This window comes from Papilio machaon, chromosome 1 (assembly GCF_912999745.1).
Source record: "Papilio machaon chromosome 1, ilPapMach1.1, whole genome shotgun sequence".
NCBI lineage: Eukaryota > Metazoa > Arthropoda > Insecta > Lepidoptera > Papilionidae > Papilio > Papilio machaon.
In genome coordinates, this window is record NC_059986.1 from 248,682 (window position 1) to 272,199 (window position 23,518).

The following is a 23,518-nucleotide window of genomic DNA, read 5'->3' on the forward strand; positions in this document are numbered from 1 at the left end:
TATATTCCACCTGTGAAGCAATGCTACAATTGTCTCAGGTATGGCCACTTAGCAAAGTATTGTAAAAATTCTGTTAAATGCTCAATTTGCACTGAAAATCACAGCTACAAAGATTGCAAAGTCTCGTCAAATAATGCGGTATGCATACATTGCAAAGGAAACCATCTGAGCATTTCTGGACAATGTCCAGTTAAGAAACAAAAGATAAAAGAAAATCTAAATTACATAAAACTCCGTTTGTAGACCTTTTTAATAAAAATGAATTCCCCGAATTAAACAAAAAAAATCCTAAAGATGCTCTTATGTCACTGGTTAAGAATGACGACATTATTAATATAATTTTAAATACAGTCATTAAAGTATTAACTCTTAATAAATCAAATGAACAAACCACGATATCTTCTCAGCTTGTTAAAGACGTTCTCATAGATATAATGAAACCAAAATAGATATTTTATTATTATAACATTTAATATTTTATGGATCAGTTTAACATTATACAATGGAATGCACAGAGTTTAATTAAAAATCGCTTTCAATTTACACAATTTTTATATGAGAACAATATAGATGCTGCTCTCATATGTGAAACTTGGCTTAGTAATAGGCAAAATTTTAGGGTAAAAGGTTATAATATTATACGATTAGATTCAGGTAATGATCATAATGGAGTAGCAATACTTCTGCATAACAAAATTAGATTTCATGTTATCAATACATTCTCTGATGACTCATTACAAAACATAGCTGTACAAATACAATATAATGATAAATTATTAACTTTAGTTAGTGTTTACTGTCCCCCTAAATCATCAATTAATTATAGTAAATCAAAACTAGATAATTTAATCCAAAATTTGCCACAGCCAGTTTTTATAGCTGGCGATTTCAACGCCCACCACACATTATGGGGATGTTCTGAATTGGATTCACGAGGTAGGGATGTTCTTGCAAGTATAGATGACAACAATCTTGTAATCTTGAATGATGGTCAGATGACTACAGTAGGATCTCATAGATGGAGGCAGAATGCATTGGACTTAACACTTGTTTCATCTTCACTGGCTCTGTCTTGTGAGTGGCAAGTATGTGATGATGATTCTCTAGGCAGCTATCATTTTCCTGTAAAGACAAAAATTACAGTTAATAATCAAAATTTTCAAGAACCAACTGTATCAAGTAACATAAACTTAAAATTGGTAGATTGGTCAAAATATACAAATTTAATAGATAATTTAATTAAAAATTATAGTTTTGATTATAGTAATCCTTTACAATGTTATACAGATTTAATAGAGTTAATTAAACAAGCCATGCTAAATTCCATACCATCCAATCAGTCTTCTAATCGAAATGTTAACTGCAACTTGCAATCTCTTGAAAGAAATAAAATAAAAATTTCTGTACCTTGGTGGAATTCAAAATGCAAAGAGGCAGTATTAAATTGTAAAAATGCATATTTAGTATTTAAGAATGATCCCACAGAACAAAATTACATCAATTTTAAAAGACTACAAGCTGTTAAAAAAATTACTTTGAAGACTGAAAGACAGCTTAGCTGGAAAATACTATGTGAAACTTTTAATAGATCCACTCCTTTGACTAGAGTATGGAATTACATTAAAAAGTTTAACAAAACTTTTGTTCATAATAACACATCAGTCATAGATTCTAATTGGGCTAACGAATTTTTGCAAAAATATACTCCAGACACAGTTGAATCACCTCTAACTCATCATTCCTCAAATGATAATCATCGTGATTATCTTATTAAACCTTTCACCTTGACCGAATTCAATTCAGCTATTAACTCTAGAAAGGACACAACTTGTGGTTTAGATTCTGTTCCATATAAAGCTTTAAAAAACATGAATACTATCTGTAGAGAAATAGTACTGAAAATATATAATATGTTATGGTTTCATTCACTTATCCCTAATGATTGGAAAGAAGATTGTTTGGTACCCATTTTAAAGCATGGAAAAAAACCTCACATAGCAGAATCTTACAGACCTATAGCACTTACATCTTGTATGGGTAAAATATTTGAGCAGCTTATAAAATCTAGATTGGAATTTTATATAGAAAATAATTGTCTTTTACCATCAAATCAGTTTGGATTCAGACGCCGTAAGTCATCTAGAGAAAGTATTGCATTTCTTCATTTAGACATCTTTAAAGCTATGGAAAATAATGAAGTATTAATTAGTATATTCTTTGACATTGTTGGTGCATTTAATAATGTTAATCTTCATGTACTCGTCGAAGAGTTGAGGTCTTTGGGAATTCCTGAAAAAATTGTAAATTGGATATTTAACTTTTTACATGAAAGAAGAGTTTTTGCTAAAGTTAATAATAATAACAAAATTATTGGTCCTAGACTCAGTTATAAAGGTGTTTGTCAAGGAGGAATATTGAGTCCTCTTGTCTTTATTTTATACATATATAAATTAAATATTATTTTAGGGTCAAATGTAACTAATTTACAATATGCAGATGATTTAGTAATATATGCTTCTGGAACAAATGTCAAAAACTTGATAGCCATTTTAAATGAGGCTTTAAAGAAATTGCACACTTACTTTTCACACTTAAATTTAGATATTAGTCCTGAGAAAAGTAAAGTTGTAATATTTAATAAAATTCGTCCATTTAATGCTAGAATAATTTATAATAATACATTTTTACCAATAGAAAGTTGTGCAAAATTCTTAGGTGTAATTTTTACAAATAATTTATCTTGGACCAAATATGTGAATTCCATTTCAGATAGAGCTTCTAAGGCCTTTAATGTTTTAAAAGCTTTGGCTGGTACTAACTGGGGAGCTGATCCAAAAATATTATTAATGTTATATAAGTCTTTAGTGAGGAGCCATTTTGAGTATGGCTTCCTTTGTTTTGCATCAAATAAAAAATTAGTAAACAAATTAGATATTATACAAAATAAAAATCTAAGACTTATTACTGGTTCTATGAGAACAACTCCTATTGTTTCTTTACAGGCTGAATGTCTCACTCCTCCTGTCTTACTCAGATTTAAATATCTGAAATTTAGATTTTTATTAAATATTAATTCTTTGTTTCACCATCCTCTTATTCAAAAAGTATTATTTTACTATAATAGTATGTCGCCTATATCTAACTCAGCCCCATATATACTCCATGACTTTCATGAAGTGATACAATATGATGAACAATATAATATTCACAAAAGTACATATACTTGGCCTTGTTATAAGGGGAATTACGAAAGTAAATTCAGTAATATACACATAAATATTGATGAAAAGTTGAAAAGAAAAGAAGAAGTTTATGAACTTATATCTACATATACTGAATGTCGACAAATTTATACAGATGGTTCAAAAATTGGAAAGAAAGTAGCTTGTGCATTTTATATACCTCATCTGAAAACTGGACGTGGCCTTTCCATTCCTGCATCAGCAAGCATATACACTGCAGAATGTTATGCTGTTTTAATCGCTCTTAAATATACCTATAGAAGAAAACCCACATATATCTAATAAATGGTTACTGATCTCCGATAGCATGAGTGTCTTAAAAGCATTGAAAACAAGAACCTTAGATGCTAAAACGTCTTTCATCATATATGAAATCAAAAGTTTGTGGTGGAAATTGAAAGAAAATTATTTGGAAGTAAAATTCTTATGGACTCCGTCACATATTGGTGTTCAAGGAAATGAGAGCGTAGACTATTTAGCTAAAAGTATAGTTACAGCTGATTTAGACAGGATAACCGGTGTTGCAATACCACATACAGATTTATACTCAATTTTGAAGCAACGGTTAAAAGAAGAATGGAAAATGCAATGGAAAGCTGTTTTAGAGGCAGGAAAAGGTCATTGGTATGCATCAATTAATTCAGAATTAAGTAATCCTTGGTTTTCTTGCACCGAGAGGTATTATTGCAGAAAATTTTATACAATAATGTGCAGACTTAGATTTGGCCATTATCGACTGAACGCTCATCTTTCCAGGATGAGAATAGTAGCAAATGCAACATGCAACTTCTGCAATACAGAGTCAGATCAGACTGCGGAACATATAATATTTGACTGTCCATCGTACGCTATCGAAAGATTGCTACTTATTGAAGAACTTATACAAGTTTATGAAAAATCAGAAAGCGTCCCGCGTGTCCTGCAAGATATTCTTAGAAATACTAAGACATATTTAGCACTTTACATTTTTATACATAATACTGTAAAAGAAATATGAAATATGATATCCCTTTGCGTGGAAATATCGGATTGACAAAACCAGGGTCCGCCAACTTCGAACGAAAAACAAGAAACTTCACACAGAGACAATTTTGTTGTTGTGTTAACTGGGTTCCATAATATGAACGAGATAGAGCATATATCTATGCCGTTTTCGCTCGCGATAGTCCAAGCTATACTTGCCATATAAAAAAATATTTCATCCTTTTATTATTATAATAAAGTATTTATAATTAAAAATAAGAAAACATGATTTAAAAAAAATCCTATTATTAATTGTCTTATTTCTTACATTTGTATTTATAAATCAAGATATACGATCACTTGTTATCTTATATCTACATCGCAAAAAAATGTAGTAATGGCAATTTTAAATCATAACCGTTAAAAAAATAAGTTTTCAAATTTGTTTCAAAACGTGTTCTCGTATGGTTCCGAAATCTTTGATATTGCATTGTATTTTTGAACTAATAACGCGAGTGTTTAAGTTTTGAGATATTGACTCTGATAAGTGAAATATTGAAATATTAATAATCTAGAGGCATTTTTGATAGCCGGCGATAGCCAAATAGAACAGACGTCAGATGACATAGAATGGCAATTTGATCCACATCAAGATCAATTTGAAGATATTATTGGTGAAGCAGTTCATACCATTGATAGTGGTACGTCAGAGGCCCAGGCTTGTGCATATGTGTGTGGATTTATGGTCAAAAAACGAAATATAAATTGTAATAATTGTAAGGAATTGTTTTTATCATCAGACCATAAATCCATACACATTTTCACACAATTTAAAGATTATGCTGAAAGCTTAAATTACGCCAGTAAAAAATTTATTCAATGTGTGGAGATAAGTGCTTCAATAATTAATAATGAACTTGAATCAAATGGATACAAAAATTATATAGTTAAAAATTTAAAATCCATCCTTACATGCATGGTGGATTTCAGCTTTTTACTTAATTGTGACAGACATTATAATGAAAATTGTGATTTCATAATAAAATCAATAATTTTTTATATCTTTAAAGCGATTCTTAATTAAAAAAAATCGGGAACTAAATTTAATTAAATAAATGATGTTAAATTACTCTGTTTCATTTCATTATTCCTTTAACTAATTTAAGTTAATAACTTTTACTAACACAATATATTGGAAATAATGATTATTTCATTTTAAAATTATTCTTTCTTTAAAAAAATCTTACATTTGCCAAATTATCAAAATAATCATAATTTCCAATATAAATTTTTAACTATAAATAAATTAAAATACTAAACGTATATTCAAAATTCCCGCGTTTTATTTTTTCATATGGGCGACCATTATGGCGCTAGTAGTATAAGCGTATAGACCAAAGTTATAATACTATAGTATGTAACATGTCATTCTTCTCTCTATAGAGAGTATTATATTCTTTGGACAAAACTAAATGGATTGGAACTTACAAAGATTATGATATAAAAAAGACTTGGCTTTGGCCTTTATGGTTTTTAAAATATGAAAAATTAAAGAAAATAAGAATTGGCCTCGGCTTTTATAGACTTTGAAGAGACGGAAAGAAGAAAAATAAGACTTGGCTCCGGCCTTTACATTTTAAAATCCAATACATTCAAAAATAAAAAAGACAAGGCTGTATGGCTTAGTTCCTTTGCCTGCTCTCGTGAGCGAATAGTAAAAACAACAACAAAATGTCATCGTGCCGTCAGCACATTCACTTGTCAACTTGTCATTGTCATTCACATTCTCCAGCTGACAATGTTGACAAGTTTACAAAATACACGAAAGAAATGCAAAAACAATAACTAAAAATGGCCCTCAGTTATCTTGCAGAGAGCGAAGCGCCGCGAGATTTCAAAGTTTCATCTACGGAGAGTGACGGACATTACAAGAAATGTGTTTTGTGTTATACAGTTAAGAAAAACTTCTATTGCGCCGAATGTGTCAGGAATGGAAACTTTGTACATTCTTCGATGCCTTACTCGGACAGGTGAGCTTGTTTTCTCTTTGGTTAAATTTAAATAAAGTCCTCGTGGCGATGTATATACTGTTCATAGATAAATCCTTAACCTACATTCTTGCAAATACAACCCATGGTCATTAGCTAATCAAGTCCCTTTCGTTACAAAATTCTAGTTTTGTACATAGAAATAGTGTTGAATACATTTTCCATGAATAGGCCGTAATTAAAATTAGTACATAAAAAACTTACAATAAATTAAAATTTTGTTATTAAAGTTATGACTTACAGCAACAGAAATGAGTTGCTTCACTTTGTTGGCTAGAAAAATATTATGTAGTGTAATGTTAAATATATACTTGTTATTAAATAAAAATGATACAGCTATTAAAATCAATCACCATAATTTCCAGATTTGCTGAAAAACAAGCTAAACTGATGCGTTTAAAACTAAACAGACAACATGTACTGGACAGATGTGAAAAATTGTTAGGACCAAAGCTTAGAAAAGACATTCTGCTCACAGAGAATAAGTTGTCACGGGACAAGTTGGACCTTGTACGGCTTGCCATTGAGCAGCGGAGAAGTATTATAGAGGCCAAGAGAAAAGAGTTGACCGAGTTGAAAAATCACAATAATGAACTGCGACTCAAACTGCCGAGATATCAGAAAAGAGTAGCCAGTCTCGGGAAACATGCTCAAAATCAACATATAGAACTTCAGAACAAAATCAGTATTTACAATGACCAAGCTCAAGATCTTGCAGCACTGAGGAGATCTAGAATACGGCAATTTACTAAATACATATTTCCTGTTTACTTAAGCTATGACCCAAGGTAATTTTTAATTGTACATCTGCAGAAATTTCGGTAAAAATATTTAAAAAAAACTTACATTGCTTTTTCATTTAACATATATGTAGTAATATGTAAAATATTCTTAAAAGTCAAGATTAATTCCTCTAACCAATGTTACTTTGAAAAGATACAAGTGTCTTTCCCCTGTTTAGCTTTCATTTTACATCACTAATTATATCAATCTTTACTTGTCAAAAGCAATTTCTAACAATAACTGAAATGTTTTCAGTGACAGCATAGAAGATCTCGAGTTCCTGGGCGAGGACTCGGAGGAGGAGCCTCCGCGGAGACCACAGCTGCACATCGGTGCGCCCTGGATCGATGCCGACGGCGACTGCTCGCATATACAAGCCTGGGGTACCACTCATTAATGCATCTGTTTCAAGTTTATAACATTCAACACTTATAGCAAACACTGCTTTTGGTTGCCATCTCGTTTTTACTGCAAAGTAAATTAGGAGATGAATAGCTTTGTGATGTTCAGTGTCGGGAAACAAGGAGGCGAGCCTGAGCGGGGAGGCGCGCCACAACCCGGCGCAGTGCGCGGCCGCCGCCCTCCAGCTCGCCGCGCAGCTCGTCGCGCTCCTCGCCTGGACCCTCGACCTGCGCACGCCGCACGCCATCTCCCTCACGTAAGTGACCGCCGCCCTCCAGCTCGCCGCGCAGCTCGTCGCGCTCCTCGCCTGGACCCTCGACCTGCGCACGCCGCACGCCATCTCCCTCACGTAAGTGACCGCCGCCCTCCAGCTCGCCGCGCAGCTCGTCGCGCTCCTCGCCTGGACCCTCGACCTGCGCACGCCGCACGCCATCTCCCTCACGTAAGTGACCGCCGCCCTCCAGCTCGCCGCGCAGCTCGTCGCGCTCCTCGCCTGGACCCTCGACCTGCGCACGCCGCACGCCATCTCCCTCACGTAAGTGACCGCCGCCCTCCAGCTCGCCGCGCAGCTCGTCGCGCTCCTCGCCTGGACCCTCGACCTGCGCACGCCGCACGCCATCTCCCTCACGTAAGTGACCGCCGCCCTCCAGCTCGCCGCGCAGCTCGTCGCGCTCCTCGCCTGGACCCTCGACCTGCGCACGCCGCACGCCATCTCCCTCACGTAAGTGACCGCCGCCCTCCAGCTCGCCGCGCAGCTCGTCGCGCTCCTCGCCTGGACCCTCGACCTGCGCACGCCGCACGCCATCTCCCTCACGTAAGTGACCGCCGCCCTCCAGCTCGCCGCGCAGCTCGTCGCGCTCCTCGCCTGGACCCTCGACCTGCGCACGCCGCACGCCATCTCCCTCACGTAAGTGACCGCCGCCCTCCAGCTCGCCGCGCAGCTCGTCGCGCTCCTCGCCTGGACCCTCGACCTGCGCACGCCGCACGCCATCTCCCTCACGTAAGTGACCGCCGCCCTCCAGCTCGCCGCGCAGCTCGTCGCGCTCCTCGCCTGGACCCTCGACCTGCGCACGCCGCACGCCATCTCCCTCACGTACGTCCCCACACACCTCACATCTCACACTCGCACTCTCGTGTAACTAACGCAGATGACTGGTGTCAATGTTTGGTGACCGGTTTATTTTAATAAGTAGTATGTCGGCAGCGAGTACAGCGCGGCGCGCGCGTGGGGCGGCCCGGTGCGGCGGCTGCGCGCGTGTGCGGCGGCTCTCTGCGCGCGCGCCGGCGTGCGGCGGCTGGGGGCGGAGGCGCCGCACACCCCGCCCCCGCCCCCGCCCCCGCACTCCCCGGAGCGCGCGCCCTCGCCGCTGGCCTCGCACGGCGTCTTCGGCGGTCTGCACGCGCTCGCGCTCGCCGCCGTCGCCGACGACCCCGCACTCGGCCGGTTCGCTCACTTCATCATTTTTTAAAAATCAATAGCAATATTTATATAAATCGGTACAATAATAATGTGTGTGTCAGTGTGGAGCCGTGGCTGGGGCGGTGGGCGTGGTGCGCGGCGCAGTGGGCGGAGGCGTGGCAGAGCGCGGAGTGCGAGGACCGCGAGGACCCCGAGCCGCCGGAGCACCTCAGCTGGCCGGACGCCGCACACGTCAGTACTCCGCACCTCCCGCTGACTGCAGTCGCATGTCGAGCTCCGCTAACTGAGAGGTGTTGTGTTGCAGCTGGAGACTGAGGAGCTGAGCTGCAGCCCGCCCGCCCCCGCCCCCGCCCCCGGCCCCGCCCCCGCCCTCGCCTCCTCGCTCGTCACCTCGGCCGCCGCCTCGCTCGCCTCCATGTGGCGCGGCTGGACCAAGTGAGCGCCGCACGACGCCCGCACGTCGCCCGCACGACGCCCGCACGCCGCACGCACGTCGCCCGCACACCGCACGCACGTCGCCCGCACACCGCACGCACGTCGCCCGCACACCGCCCGCACGCCGCACGCATCGTACACAACATTCAAACATCAGTGGCAGCTACGATTCCTTGCAATTTCTTTTTATATCAAATTTATGATCGTCCAAACCATATTTTAAAAAAGGACTACAATGATAACTAACTTTTTAAACAATGCTCAATTTATTTGAAATTTTGCTATTTTTCAGTATAACCTGCTTTATCGTTTTATATTCCTTGCCAATAAACATTAAGAGATTAAAGGTAAACGCGCATTCGTCCACTTCGTTTAGTAATGTGCGTTTACCTTTACGCAACGAATTTTAACAGGATGTAGAAATACTTTAATTCGCGTCATTTTATTATTAATATTTCATTGACTCTTTGAATCATTCCGAGTATAAATGAAAATTAACACATTAACCTAGTCACATCAATAGTACCTACATTATGTCAGACATAGATGTGATCACTCGCCTAGTCAATTATCATCTTATAGTAAGACTACAATTTGGGTATATGACTTTCGTACACTTGTGTACTTTCTTCACTGTATTGTGTATCCGACTCGAAGGACCAATATGTTTCATAAACACGTAGATGACAACATTTTTTTGTTAAAGTGATCATTAATTTATGTTTTTTTCTATACTTTGGAAAAGTATTAAAGCTTAAAGTTCTGCCAAAGACATATTTTGTGTTAGTGTAACTTACTTCGCAGTGTGACATTTCCACGTATTTTTATAATTATAATTTTTCAACGCATTGAAATAATAAAGTTAACTAGAGAATAATAATGAAAATCAGATCAAAATATTTTAAACACATCGTCAGCTGAAAATAATCCTAGTTAAAATTTGTAAATAATTTAGCAAATTTGTAAAAAAATGTTTTTTTTGTGGTTTTTATGTATTATAAATAAATTAATATGACAATTGTTGTTTTTTATTTTATTATTGACTTTTTCTTGTATTGTGACTCTCACATTTGTATGTCATTAATCGTGGAAATAAAAAAACAACTCAAATTTAATATCACAGGGGAGAATTAAAGAGTGGAAATGAATGAAAAAAATTATAAAATTTTAAGAACAATGTATATAAACAAAAAAAAAATGTATATTCTAACAAATTCGTTTAAAAATAAATTAAGACTAGCAAACAATACTGTTACAATATAAAACACATCTCTCAACCCGTCCATATCAACATAAACATTGTATTTTCTTTGACTCTCAAACCGATTTCAATTCTATGGGCACTTATTTAGGTCGCTCTGGGATTTCGTGTCTCCTTGAGCTTGTTCGAGTTGTACAAGATTTAACAATAAAAGCAACATTCAGTGTTTCCAGTTAAAATATGATCTTAACTCACGGTAACGTTTTATTTACATCAATCAGTCTTCATATTGTTATAATATATAAATATATTAGACAAATGCATGAACAGTCACGTCTCCCTTTGCGTTAACATACGTCGAGGTGTACGTGTACGTGATCCAAGTTTGACCCGTACTTATGTCACTAGTAACTACAACAGGTGCTACGGTTGCGAGTGTCAGTGTCGGTGTCGGTGTCAGTGTCGGTGTCGGTGCGCGCGCGCGCTGGTGTCGGTGTGCGAGCGCCAGCGCGCGTGCGCGTCGTGCAGCGCGTGCCGGGCGCCCTCCACGCGCTCCAGCAGCTCCTCCGCGGCGGACACCTCGCGCTGCAACAATACACTTTATATTTCTGACATGTTACGATTATTTCCCCTCGATTAATAATACGGAAGCGAATTACGCACGTTCCGTTCGGAGGTGGGCCAGCAGTGGCAGAGGGAGGATGTGTCGCGGCCGCAGGAGGCGCTGCGCAGTCGGCGGGCGGGGGATGCGGGGGACGCGGGGGAGGCGCACTGCGCACTGCTGCCGTCAGTGGTGGCGTCACACCGCACCGGCCGCTGCACCGCCACCTCGCACCGCAACCAGTTGCACTACAATATAACACTCTTATTGGGATCCTCTCTACTTCTTTCTTATCGTATTCGTCCTTTACGTAATTTATGGTACAAAGAATAGGACGCCGTTCCTTTTCTTTTATAGAAGACCGGCCTACAAAATTTGGACAACCGAAAATATAAACAAATTCTTTAAACATGCGCCAGCTAACGTTACAACAATTTATATAAGAAATATATACTTACGTCTGCGTTGGACGGTGGTCTCTTTTTCTTCAAGACTCTTCTGGGTGGTTTAGGCGGGAACGAGCGGTTCGTCGTCTCGCTTCCACTCGTGGGGTCTCGCCTCGGGCCTCTCTGTCCCTCCGCGCGGCAATACTCTGAATAGTGTTGGACTTCGGCGGCTCTCGCGCTGCTCGTCTGCTGGAGCACATCGCACTCGTTGCAGGCGGACCTCTCGCTCCCGCGCGCCGCGGCGCCATCGTCCCGTCCCGCTTCCTCCGCGGCGGGGCGGCGGGCGCGGGAGCAGCAGGGCCGCTCCTCGCCGGGGCCCGCCGCCGCGCCCCGCGACGACAGCTGCAGCGCGCGGATCAGCTCGTCCTGCTCGCTTATTTTATCCTCTTGTTCACTAAAAATAACATTTATTGTGAGCATAAGGATAACGATTTGAATAAATAATAATAATATTACAAAAGATGATAAAAATATTTGGTATAGCGAGTGCGAGACCGAGCAATGGTGCAATGTTACCGTATGCGTTCCCGGTGTCTGCGCAGCCAGCAGCGCAGGCCGGCCACCAGCGCGCGCGTCTCCCCGCACAGCGCCGCGCCGCGCCCGTGAGCCTCCTCCAGCTCCTGCTGCAGCCGCACCACGCTGCCCTCCTTCTCCCTGCACCGCACGGCACAGGGGAGCCACAGTTAGAAAGTAACATTTTTAAAAGTTTACCTATATGAAGTGGTTGCCGCTGCACATTACCGGTAATGTTCGGCGAGATGGTCGCAGTGTTCGCGCGCCTGCTGCAGCTCGACCTCCAGACGGCGCATGCGCTGTTGGCAGGTCGCCAGCTGCGAGCGCCAGGCGCACACCGCACGCGACAGGACGCGCACCTCCTCGCGCACCTCCCCCTCCTGCCCCACGCAAACACGTGATAGCAAATATGTTACGATGACCGCTACATCCGCTACATGTCACCACGAGCAGTACTCACTTGCTGTGCGGCGAGCTGCGCCGTGCTGAGCCGTTCCCGCAGCTCGGCGACCTCGCGCTGCAGCTGCTCCAACTCGCCGCACTTGCTCGTCAGCGACGCTGGAACGGTGTTTACTGTCTTCATAATACAAACTCCCGTCTCTGACGCTATGTGAAAGTATAACATCATCGTTGTAGAGCAGCGTAAAGGAATATATGAAAGGGACAAACCTTGACAGTGCTGCAACTGTGCGGTGTGGGACTCGCACGTGGTCACCTGATCCATGTACTTCTGCCGCAGCACCGTCACCTGCTGCGCCATGTGCCGACCCTGAGACATGCGCACACGCTCACATACAATTATATATTTTCTCTAAAGTCTAATATACTGAGACACTTAAGTATTGCCATCAATAAACACTCAATATGAATAAAACAAAGGTAAACTTTCAGTCCACCGCCAAATCAAAAGTTATCGCGAATTCTTTAAGCGTCACAGCACAATTACCTCTCGCTCCTTCACGTCGAGTTGCTGCTCGAATTTTTCGTTCTCCTTGTTTTTATCCTGCAGAGCTTTCTCCAGCTCCTGAACTCGTCTCCGCAACTCTTTGTCTGTTACCTAATGAAATACAGTTAAATATTACATGGAAAATATACAACAGCACTTTAGCTCTTAATTACTAAATTAAAATTCAAAATGTAACAAATTCGTTATCTTTTTTACCTCCAACTCTTCGTTTCTCTGACGTAGTTTAATGTTTTCTTCCTTCAATCCGCAAATGCAGTCACTCTGCTAAACAAATATATAAATATTTTTATTTGCGATCAATAATACATTTGATTACACTAACTAAAAATGTGAAGAGAATCACTAATTAGCGTTCTTGTCCTAATCCATATCAACATAGACGCACAAGTAAATGTATGTTACACAATAGACAAGCTTTAGCGGTGAACATCTAAGGGTACGTAAATCGGTATTTAGTTTATATCCGTCGGTCGTAAAGAAAATGGTCAAACTCATTTTACTCTAATAGTGCTTTGCGCTCTTTGTATCCCAATATATGAAGTCATCTGTATGAGAGAGCTGACATGTTAGAACATAAAGGTTAACGCACAGCGAGCAGGTCCCGCAGGCGCAGCAGCTGTGCGGCCACTTGCTGCACGTCCGCCGCCAGCTCCTCGCCGCGCACCCCCTGAACCCCCTGCACCCCCTGCGCCTCCCACATGCCCTGCCCCAATCAAACCACCGGCTGCACTTAACGTCTTTATTATTTACATAAACATGTATTAAATATGTTGTATATGTCTTATAATACGTTAAAAACATAGTCCACCTTGCAAGGTTAATTAATTACAATATAAATAAATAATGTCGCATTAATTGATTTTATTTTTAGCACATAGTTAATAACTACGTTATAATAACGAGTAATGTATGAATATGCACCATCTTATTCTTAAAAATTATGGAAACGATGTTAGTGGCAACACAGGAAAAGCACACCGGTTAGTGGCAATACCGAGTCGTGGTTGGAGTTGTTGAGGAAATTTGATATTTCCGCTTTCAAAGTCTCCACTTCCGTTGCGATATCCTGCAATTAAAAATTATTGATTTTAATTAGATACAATTTGCACATACATTTTATTAAATTTAGAGTGATGCGGAACGTTATAATTCCAAATGATTGTCAGTCTCACCTGACATTTATCGAGAGACCATTTCTGACTGTGAACGACATGCTGCAAGTGACCAATCTGCTCACTTTTGTGTCTCTCCATAGACTTGACATCTGCGCATGACTTACGAAGTAAATCTATTAACTCTTCTTGCTTTGCTGTCTGCAAAATAAACACGTTAAATAATAAACAAATATAATAACTCGTAATCAAATACATTAGAACAATTTGACTCAATTTTACGCGAAACAATATATTTTTTTAGTAACATCTTACCTCATAAAAGCATTCCCTGTACAGTTCCTCAATAACGGACAGATTGTCCCGCAGAGTGGACACGATCTTCTTTTGACACATCTCCTCCTAAAATAATCCCATTTCTTTTGATGGAGTTACACGACAAACTCTTAACTGGCTACACACAATTTAAGCTGTTGCATGCACTTTACAAAACGTTTAAATAAAAAAGTACATCGATGTATCGGAGTAATAGTACTGTAGCAGTGTCTGTGCGTGTAGACGACTGACCTGGTGCATGTCCGTGTTTATACACATGTCCGCCGTGTGCACCGGCCGAGGGTCTGGACATCGCGGCGACTGCTGGCTCTGATAACCATGAAACAAACATATTTAGAAATAAAGACCAATAAGAAAAATCTATGGCTACAAAGAAGTGGTTTCTATCTCTATCTTCCTGGAGTTAAATGAGGGAGTAAGACAGCTACATGCAGTGTGCACCTGGTCTAGCTGGCGGCGGTAGTATTCAGCGCGCTCGGTGAGCGCGGCGATCCTCTGCTGCGCTACCGCCAGACTCTGCGCCTGCACGCGGATCGTCTCCTCCTTATTCTCCAACTGCAAAACAGGCACAAGCATCATACACATGGTCGTCTTAACGTCTGGGACAGCCAATGTCTCTATTTTTATAAGGAAGGAAGGTATTCTCGATTCAGAGTACGTACAATCCGCATTGTGGAAAGCAGCTTGCTCTGCAGGCAATCGGTGGCGCAATGCTCGCTGGCGCCAGTGCCATCACTGACACCGCTGCCAGTGCCGCTAGACGCACCGATACTCTCCTGTACAAAGACATAGGAAAATGTCTAGACATATCAAGTATCAAAGACATGTCTTACTGTGTCTGGAATCTAGCACATGCACATTATGGTTATCCTGTGTAAATACTAGACTTTGTACAAAATTCTCCCCTCTTTCAGTTACCACTAACTAGATAATGTACCTACATGATGAGTCACGACTAGATTGCAATTAGCACAGACGTTGGCGTTGCCACCGTGTGTCAAAACTGCTTTCAAACAGTGATAAAAAACAACATAAACCATTTCCTTTGAAATATCATCACATACATGTTTTTGAGCAATCAATCAACTGACTACGACTTCCTGTTGAAAAGTGAAACAGTTTAGAACAAAAAGTCTGTTTCCGTTTTACGCTGAATATTTATTTTCAGTAGAGCTCAACTAGAAGTCGATTTTCACAACAACTTTTTGTTCTAAACTCCACTGGCTTCACTTAACTCCATCACTTTAGAAAACATCAAGATTAAATATTTTGAATACAAACTTTTTTGATAACTAGACTTGTGAAACGATTGCGAAATTTTATTTCTATATAAGTACCTACAATTGATTTAATACAACTTAATATGCGATGTTGTACCTGATTATTAACAAGGAGTTTACAATTTAAAATGTGTAAATTTCTACAAAGATGCCACACGAACGACGCGGTGACGACGCGACGCAAATGTGTCACACGATGTGTGGCATCTCCTCAAGTTGTGGAATAAAACTGTATCAAATAGCTGAAACCGACTGTTTGTACAGGCATCAAATATCACTGGATCACGTGTATATTACACTTTGTTAGTTAAATTGTACTAAATCTAAACATGAATAAAGTAGACATAAAAGCCATCAATGCATAACTTAAGAAAGAAAAACTTAATCAGAAAACTTACTTTGGCAAAATCGCTCGTGTCGGAATCTCCGCACACAAACAGCCCATTGAACATCATTTTGATGCAATTATTTCACACAAAAACAAACACAACAAAAAATGCTTCTTACAACTACTCAGTCTACTAAATAATTCTAATTTATACTAAAGAAATTAAAACAAAATTATTTCACTTTAATTTTCAGCAAAACAAACATTATCATTACATAAATTATTGTTTTAATTACTCGTAAGTGAAATTTCGCGCGCAAATGCACTTAGTATTCATAACTTATACGTGTTTTGTTTTCACATGCGGCGCGCGCAATGACAGGCTATGATTGAGTGCAGCGCGTCTGCGCGTGCGCCTTGTGTTGCGTCGCGCAGTCGCTGCAGCGCAGTATAAGAATTATTTTGGATGTGCGACGGAAGCGGCTGCTGCCCCACTTGTACTTTATTCCCATCTCCCCCTAACCTGATGAATATGGCGCGCTACAAATAACAAACATAAATATTTCTAACATCGGCCCCTTGCCGTGCTTAACTAGTCACTCACCGTGGAATCACTTGAGATCTATATTTGGTAAATTATGTTTAACGATGCACGTAGTAATTAACTTTATTAGTATTTCTTTTGCAGTAACAGTTGCGATAGACCTCAGATAGAAACTAGTTTATTCCTACGCCTGTGCTCTTATAAATATTACCATGAGAGATTTGCCACTGAAACAGCTCCACTTGTACAGCTATTCTTGTATTATGTTCTACCGCGTCAAATTAAAGTTTAAACTGTTAAATTTATCTGACGCTTCGTTTTGTATATTTTATTTGTGGCTGATGGCTTGTGGGCTGAGGCTGAAGCCCACACGCGATCTGATCATAGACCGGACAGGTCAACGCTCCGGCTATAAATAAGGCATTCATAAAAACGATCATTAATTTTCCAAGTTAGCGGCCAACCTTCAAGACTGAAGAGGCACTGGAAGAAGAAGAAAAACGTATCTGGTTATTTATCCTAATTAAAAGGAATGTTAGTTTGACGTTAAAAAGATATTAAGAATATGAAAACTTTTACAAAATAAACAGTCATTCGTAAAAGGCACTGTTAATAAGATAAAATATTATAACATTACAAAAATGTTATAAAAAAAATTATAATTAGTTAGCAATTCACTAAAATATAAATTGGCTCTATCCAAATCCTCTAGTTGATTTGCTGGATATTTTATTCCATAAAAACAATTCTTTGTAATGTGATCAGATAGAACGGTTACACGCAACGAATATAAAAATATGTCTCGCCACAGACGTGACACTTCCGCCGCGTCGCCACGCCGGCGCCGGCGTAACACCGCGAGCCATTCATGTCTCCGATACAGTCCACAAATTATGTGACAAAATTTTGCATATTGTATACAAAAGAGACATGCATCGATTTTTGTCATATCCAGTTGATGCCTAAACCACCATTTTACACTTAGTCGTGTATCGGCGCACAAAATAAATAGCTCCAGTGAGTTTTGTGATGATCTTCACTAAAATGTCTGAAAAATAGACCTTTTAAGTCCTTGAAAAACCTTCAAATAGAGAAATTTTCTCACATTATTAGAGCAATATTTAAAATAAGTAGTAGTGTCTTATATAAAATTCTGAAAAAATGTTTTATTTTTTAACACGTTAGCTATTTATTAAAAAAAGATTTTGTCTGCTGACTGTACAAATAAAAATGCAACTAAAACTTTTACTATTTAATTTTACAACTTGAAACGTTGCCAAGTCGATCTTTGTGACATAAATATGCCAATTCTATATCTAACACAAAGAAAATGCAGTCCACAATACTTACATGTACTTGTACACAAGATTTAGTCAATGTGTCGTGAAATGACAATTAGTGTTCAAAACTAAGAACTACGGGAAATCAAATATTGCAAGTATAACTATAATCTAGCATCTAGTGGTTATAATATTTTATCTGCAACTATCATTATTTTTCTCATAACAATAAAAAAAAATGTATTAACAATTAACTTACATTTTGTCCACATTGATTCTTCGACTGTTTCTTCTCGTCTCTGTAAAAACGACATCAACATCAACATGAATAGCGTTGCCAGGCGTCGGGATAAAGCCGGACATAGGTAGGCTTTTTGATTGCGTGTCCGGCCAAAATAAACGGTGTCCGGGTTGTCCGGCTTTTTACATTTCGCAAACGAGAATAGCCGAGCGCGGGCGACGAAAGTCGACTAACGGTCGTGTCCGGCCAAACTGGCTGGTCTGTCCGGCTATTAGGTTTGGCGACCTGGCAACCCTAAACATGAATATCAACACAATAAAAATAGAAATATAAAGGAAAAAGGAGTTAAGACAACTCACCTAACCAAAGCTGCATTTTTTATTTTTCTCTTTTCCCCCGCTTTCATCACTTTTAAGCATTCGCAGTGAACTTTAGTATCTTTGCTTTTATCTTTGGAATGTTCCTGCTGAAAATGTATAGGTACATAAGTTTGACTATAATATTTTAGACGAACATTTTTAATTTAAAGTATTAACAGATTATTTGAAACAAACTAATATTTTTTTATAACCATTCCTTACAAGCTAACTTAGCTTTGTGTCGGTTCTAGGATCAAGTGGCGTCACTCGAACCCGCAACCACGGGATTAGATGTCCGTTCTTTTAACCATTAAGATATTAGTCAAAGATGGTGGTCGTCACCAATGGCCAAAGATGGGTATTTTATATTATTATGTGTAATCTCAACCAAATCTCTATTCTATGAACGATTGAATTATTTAAAAAAATCTTACGTTTGAGACACCATCTTGTGTATTTTCTCGTTTTTCATGTCTGTAAATATTATTGCAAACATTTGTCACGAAAGGTAGTCAAGGTTTTTCAAGACGTGTGTACTTTATTAGGTTCCAAGAAGAACTATTTAGATTTCAGCAGAGTTTGAATGTGGAATAAATCCCTCTCAATGGTTCCATTCTACTTCAGAAATCTCTCGGACGGCTCTCACGGCAGACGTCTGTGACAAACTGCCACATAAACTCTGATCCTATTCACGTCCCAAATTATCTATATCACTACTTATGTTATTGCTATGTTACACTGTTTTATTTATCGCATTCTATGTAATTTTATTTTATGTTAGTTTTATTTAGATTAACAGTGTTATTTTGTACAGAAGTTCACTTTATTATAAAATATTGCTACACATACCGGTTCCTCGGCATCTTCTAACCCGACAGTACTAAATGACAATTATTTAACTATAACGAATCGTTACTACTTTGAAAAAATATGGCAACACACCCATCAAAGCTGTGGCTTCGTATCCTCTTACTCCGCTTATCTTTATCTGGAAAGCAGAGACACCGCGCAGCCGGCTCGATGACGAGCAAGGTATCTCGTCTGCGGCATTTCGGGCCGCACTTACCACCGCCTCGGCCAAAGATGGCCACCGGCTCCGGGGACAACTGACCAATTATTTTATTAATTATTAATGTAATAATTAAAAATAATATCTAAAAGTATTTCTTGTTTAGGCGTTGATTTGATAAAAAAATAAAAATGATTGCAATATTAAATACCTCAAGTGATCCATTATTGTCTCGACTCGACTTCGACTCCTTGTCCCTGCTGTGTGGAAACAAGGTTTAAATTACACCGCAGAGAACATGGATATATTGACCAAGCTACACCAAACTAAAGACGATTAAAACAATAGACAAGAATAGAATAAAATCACGCACTCATTATGTTCATTCGTTTGTTTCTTATGTTCGATGTCATCTTCGGCGCCGGAGCACAGACGTAACTTTGCCATTTCTTTGACAAGTAATGAGTCTGTGGCGTGACACAGCTTGCCACATGGCATGGCATTGCTGTTCCGCTCCTTAGTGTCCTCCGTAACCTCAGCAGAGCCCTCCGGGACGAATCCTGTGTCCTTAGTCCTTAAAAATGTTTAAAACAGTCAGCTTTCTTTTTATTCGAATAAACAAAAGCTTAAACCCATTTTCTTTTAAAAAGAAAAAAAGCCAACAACACGCGGTGTTCCCAGGCGGTCACCCATCCAAGTACTGACCGCGCCCGACGTTGCTTAACTTCGGTGATCGGACGAGAACCGGTGTTTTCAACGTGGTATGGACGTTGGCGACCACAGAGTCTAATTTAACATACATTATCAAGTGTTTACCAAATAAAAAGCTACTAACTCTGAGGAAGTAACATCTGCTCGTTTGTAAAGTCCGCAGTCACACAGATTGCGCCGCGCCAGACCCTTCCCGCCGCCTGTCTGCGGGTCTAATGCGAAACCCTCTGACGACTAGCATAAATATAATTATTTATATCATATTAATTATAAGAACAAAGTTATTTACTAACGTATGAAAAATCTATATACATAAGCCGCAAGTTTGTAAGAGCAGTAATAATATTCACTTTCGTCACAGATAAACAGGTCTGAAATGTAATTAGGATCTAAACGGTTTGGTTTGAACTTTCTAGATAGTCGCGAAACGTTTATTCGAGGAGAAATATTTTATCTGTTAGTAATAAAGAGCCTACATTCCTAATGCTTACTTATCGTAAATGATCCTCAATGTTTGGGTGCATTGTGATGTAAAACAACAGCTTACTTTTTTGTTACTTACGTCAGATCCCGAGTTGTCAACGATCCCTTTTCGCCTCTCATCTCTATAAAATACAATACAATAGAAGCAAAGTTTATATCAGGAAAAGTTTTCATTATTTTAGAGAAATTTGAATACAAACGAAAAAGAAGGTGTTATAATTGCTCACCCATTGAAGCTTACACTTGTGCGGGTTTTGCTCTTGCGTTTAACAGCACACTTGCACACCTTCCTTATTATTTTGAGGGACTCTTTCTTCTGGCAGTTGGGGCTGCACCTCCTTTTATCCTCAACCTCGGCGCGCTCTGCTGCAGCCGAGGAGTCGTCCAATAGAGGTATCGACTCGTTTGAAGGCTATTAATATTGGATTATAATTAATAAAATGATGTTAGTGTTGATATTTGAACATAGAAGTACCTACTACATTTTATTAATGAGATGAGTGTAGTAACATTCTAGTTGTAAAAATCATCGTTTATTTTTGCCAATGCAAATAGTAACGTGAATGATGCAGTGTACACACACAGGTTCTACGAGCGAGAAGTCTGCAACGCGGCTGGTGTTAGGCGTGGACGTGGCGGGCCCCGCCCCACGTCGCGCTCCACACACCCTCCAGCCACGCTGCGCATCCCTCTGTAACAAATAAAATACAAATTTTTCAAGTTATAATTATTTATCGTATTGTCCAATTAAATCTGGTAACTAGTATTTGAAAGGTAATTTTCCCGATCGACTGTTACGTTCTCCAAAAAAGTGGTTGCTAAACTAGATCGTGCCAACTTTCAGTACCACAGATTTACAACAGGCGGAATAAAGAGCCAGCAATCGATGATGCAATAGGAAGTTAGTGGCCAAACAAATATCAAGGGTTGATTTTTATTTGTAAAAAAAAAAACAAAAACGAAATTTAAAATCATAAATTATATTTATTAATAATGAGGTAGTTTAATACATTACAAAAATTGTACAAAACTTATTAAAAATAAATATTAAACGCGCTGCACACTAAAACATATTTTATCAGATAGTAACATTGAACTAGTGGACGACTCAGAAACATAACAAGTAATTCATCAGTCGACTTTAATGGAGTCAGTGTCGTCGGGGGAGGCTTCGTGGCTGTGACACTCCCACTCGATGTCATGTCGGCTGCGGCGCGGCTGGCGGCGCACGCAGCCCACAACACCAGCACCACCTGCACCACCCGCAGCCCCGCTGCCGTCCTCGCGCTCCGCCGACAGCGGCTTCGGCGCGGACTTCGTGCACTTACCCAGCTCCAGCTGGAAGCAATGGTCGCGCTGTCAGACCACAAACACTCATTACAATCAACATCGTGATTAAGTGTAAAGTATCAAACAATGGGTGTGCCAAAGAAACCTGGCAGAGAGCAAGGCAATGAACCGCTAGCCGCGCTAGTGGTGATGCGGTCTGGAAGTACGTCGAGGGCGCACCTTGGCCTTGGCCTGGCGCAGCTGGCGGCGCATCTCGCGGATGATGTCGTCCTTGAACTGCAGACGCAGCTGCGCGGCGTGGCGCTGCTCGTACAGCGCGCCGCACAGCTGGCTCACCGCGCGCACCTCCTCCTTCAGCTCCACGTTCTGCTTGCGCACCGCGCGCACGCTCTCCTCGCTCCACTGCGCACCACACACGCCCATACATACTTATAGTACTTGTCGCTTCGCCCTTAATACATACAACAGTAGGGAGTATATTCACTAGACGACGATTGCTACTCTACTGCTTTTATTCATATTGTAAAAGATGTAGTAAGTAATATAAATGTAGAGCGGCACCTGCCTTGTGGCTGAGGTCGAGGTGCGGGGCGTGCGGGGGGTGCGGTGGGTGCGGCGGGGGGTGCGGGGGGTGCGGGGCGTGCGGGGCGCGAGGGGTCTGCGGGCGCGCCGGCCACCCCCCGCAGTAGTCCTGCTCCGGCACTATGTCCTCGCACTACACCGATCACACAATACGTTGCACCAACAAACATACGAACAATGTACGCACCGATAGCTTTGACAAATCGCGTTTGAGAAACATTTCATCGAATGATACATTTTTTAATTCGTTTTTTTACAGTTTCACATGTTGGAAAATCTATTCTTTACTTTTATTTATTCCAAGCTTAAATCAATTTACCTGCGGAATAGGAGAGCTGACTTCTGTCATGACTTCCTCATCTTTGGTAGGCACAGTTCTGAAACAAAATAAATAAAGCAATTTTTGATAAATTTCACTTTTCTGACTAAAAAAATATATTTACCTGCTTATCGTAATTTCTTTCTTGAGAGCGGCGATAGTGTGCTCACATTGCTGGATGTCGTTCGACAATTTTCTTATTTCCCTGTTATTGAGAAAGAGTTAGAAAAATTGCATTGCACAGCTGAAGAACGGAGTTACATTATACTCCTCTCTTCTGAACCATTCTTTTAGATGTCAATCTCACTCCTCTGCTTGATCATTTATACTTTGTATAATACAGCTTCTGAAGTTGCAAATCTCTTATTTTGTTTTAATAATGCACACATACCTCTCTTTCGTGTAGTTTTCTTTTTGCAACGCGTCGTTGAGGAGCTTCAGTTCATTTATTTTATCACGAACACCTTTCTTCTGCTCCCACTGCAACAATCATTCTTATTTGTAATCCACTTTAAGTTGTCATTGTATACAAATTCCAATATCAAAAAACACAGATTATTATCAAATAACAATATTATGGTTATAGAAGGATTAAGTTTTAATTGTTATTCTGAATGTTCTGA

The 23,518-nt window shown here is 40.0% G+C and overlaps 2 protein-coding genes, 1 long non-coding RNA gene and 1 other non-coding gene across 4 annotated transcripts; 1 reads left to right on the forward strand and 3 right to left on the reverse strand.

Moving 5' to 3' along the window:
* Positions 1-489: 489 nt before the first annotated feature.
* LOC123721182 lies at positions 490-3,486 on the reverse strand. The gene is made up of 3 exons (XR_006756168.1): positions 3,403-3,486; positions 2,104-2,289; positions 490-1,122 (listed from the first exon to the last, which is right to left on the reverse strand). It is a non-coding gene; the product is annotated as an uncharacterized LOC123721182 (long non-coding RNA).
* A 2,502-nt stretch (positions 3,487-5,988) lies between these two features.
* On the forward strand, positions 5,989-7,449 carry LOC106712756 (beclin 1-associated autophagy-related key regulator). Its single transcript, XM_014505394.2, has 3 exons — positions 5,989-6,235; positions 6,619-7,041; positions 7,292-7,449. The coding sequence occupies exons 1-3, from the start codon at positions 6,057-6,059 to the stop codon at positions 7,431-7,433; spliced, it is 744 nt and encodes a 247-aa protein (XP_014360880.2). The 5' UTR covers positions 5,989-6,056; the 3' UTR covers positions 7,434-7,449.
* Positions 7,450-10,950: 3,501 nt separating this feature from the next.
* On the reverse strand, positions 10,951-16,219 carry LOC106712754 (golgin subfamily A member 6-like protein 1). Its single transcript, XM_045679751.1, has 17 exons — positions 16,148-16,219; positions 15,132-15,245; positions 14,911-15,024; positions 14,701-14,778; positions 14,449-14,535; positions 14,194-14,334; positions 14,016-14,087; positions 13,611-13,724; positions 13,217-13,285; positions 13,001-13,111; positions 12,724-12,823; positions 12,515-12,612; positions 12,283-12,434; positions 12,058-12,195; positions 11,554-11,935; positions 11,158-11,343; positions 10,951-11,079 (listed from the first exon to the last, which is right to left on the reverse strand). Exons 1-17 carry the CDS (start codon positions 16,202-16,204, stop codon positions 10,951-10,953), a joined length of 2,142 nt encoding a protein of 713 aa, XP_045535707.1. The 5' UTR covers positions 16,205-16,219.
* A 3,947-nt stretch (positions 16,220-20,166) lies between these two features.
* Positions 20,167-20,285, reverse strand: LOC123721453. The gene has a single exon (XR_006756236.1). It is a non-coding gene; the product is annotated as a 5S ribosomal RNA (ribosomal RNA).
* Between the last annotated feature and the right edge of the window lie 3,233 nt (positions 20,286-23,518).

Bases quoted from the DNA above. Each gene is read 5' to 3' on its own strand.
- LOC106712754 (XM_045679751.1), bottom strand. From the start codon at position 16,204: ATGATGTTCAATGGGCTGTTTGTGTGCGGAGATTCCGACACGAGCGAT. The intron at 13,112-13,216 runs GTAAAAAAGATA...GTATTTCATTAG, and splicing joins AGAGAAACGAAGAGTTGGAG to GTAACAGACAAAGAGTTGCG. The intron at 11,080-11,157 runs GTGCGTAATTCG...GTATTGTTGCAG, and splicing joins GGCCCACCTCCGAACGGAAC to CGCGAGGTGTCCGCCGCGGA.
- LOC106712756 (XM_014505394.2), top strand. From the start codon at position 6,057: ATGGCCCTCAGTTATCTTGCAGAGAGCGAAGCGCCGCGAGATTTCAAA. The intron at 6,236-6,618 runs GTGAGCTTGTTT...CATAATTTCCAG, and splicing joins TCGATGCCTTACTCGGACAG to ATTTGCTGAAAAACAAGCTA. The intron at 7,042-7,291 runs GTAATTTTTAAT...AAATGTTTTCAG, and splicing joins TACTTAAGCTATGACCCAAG to TGACAGCATAGAAGATCTCG.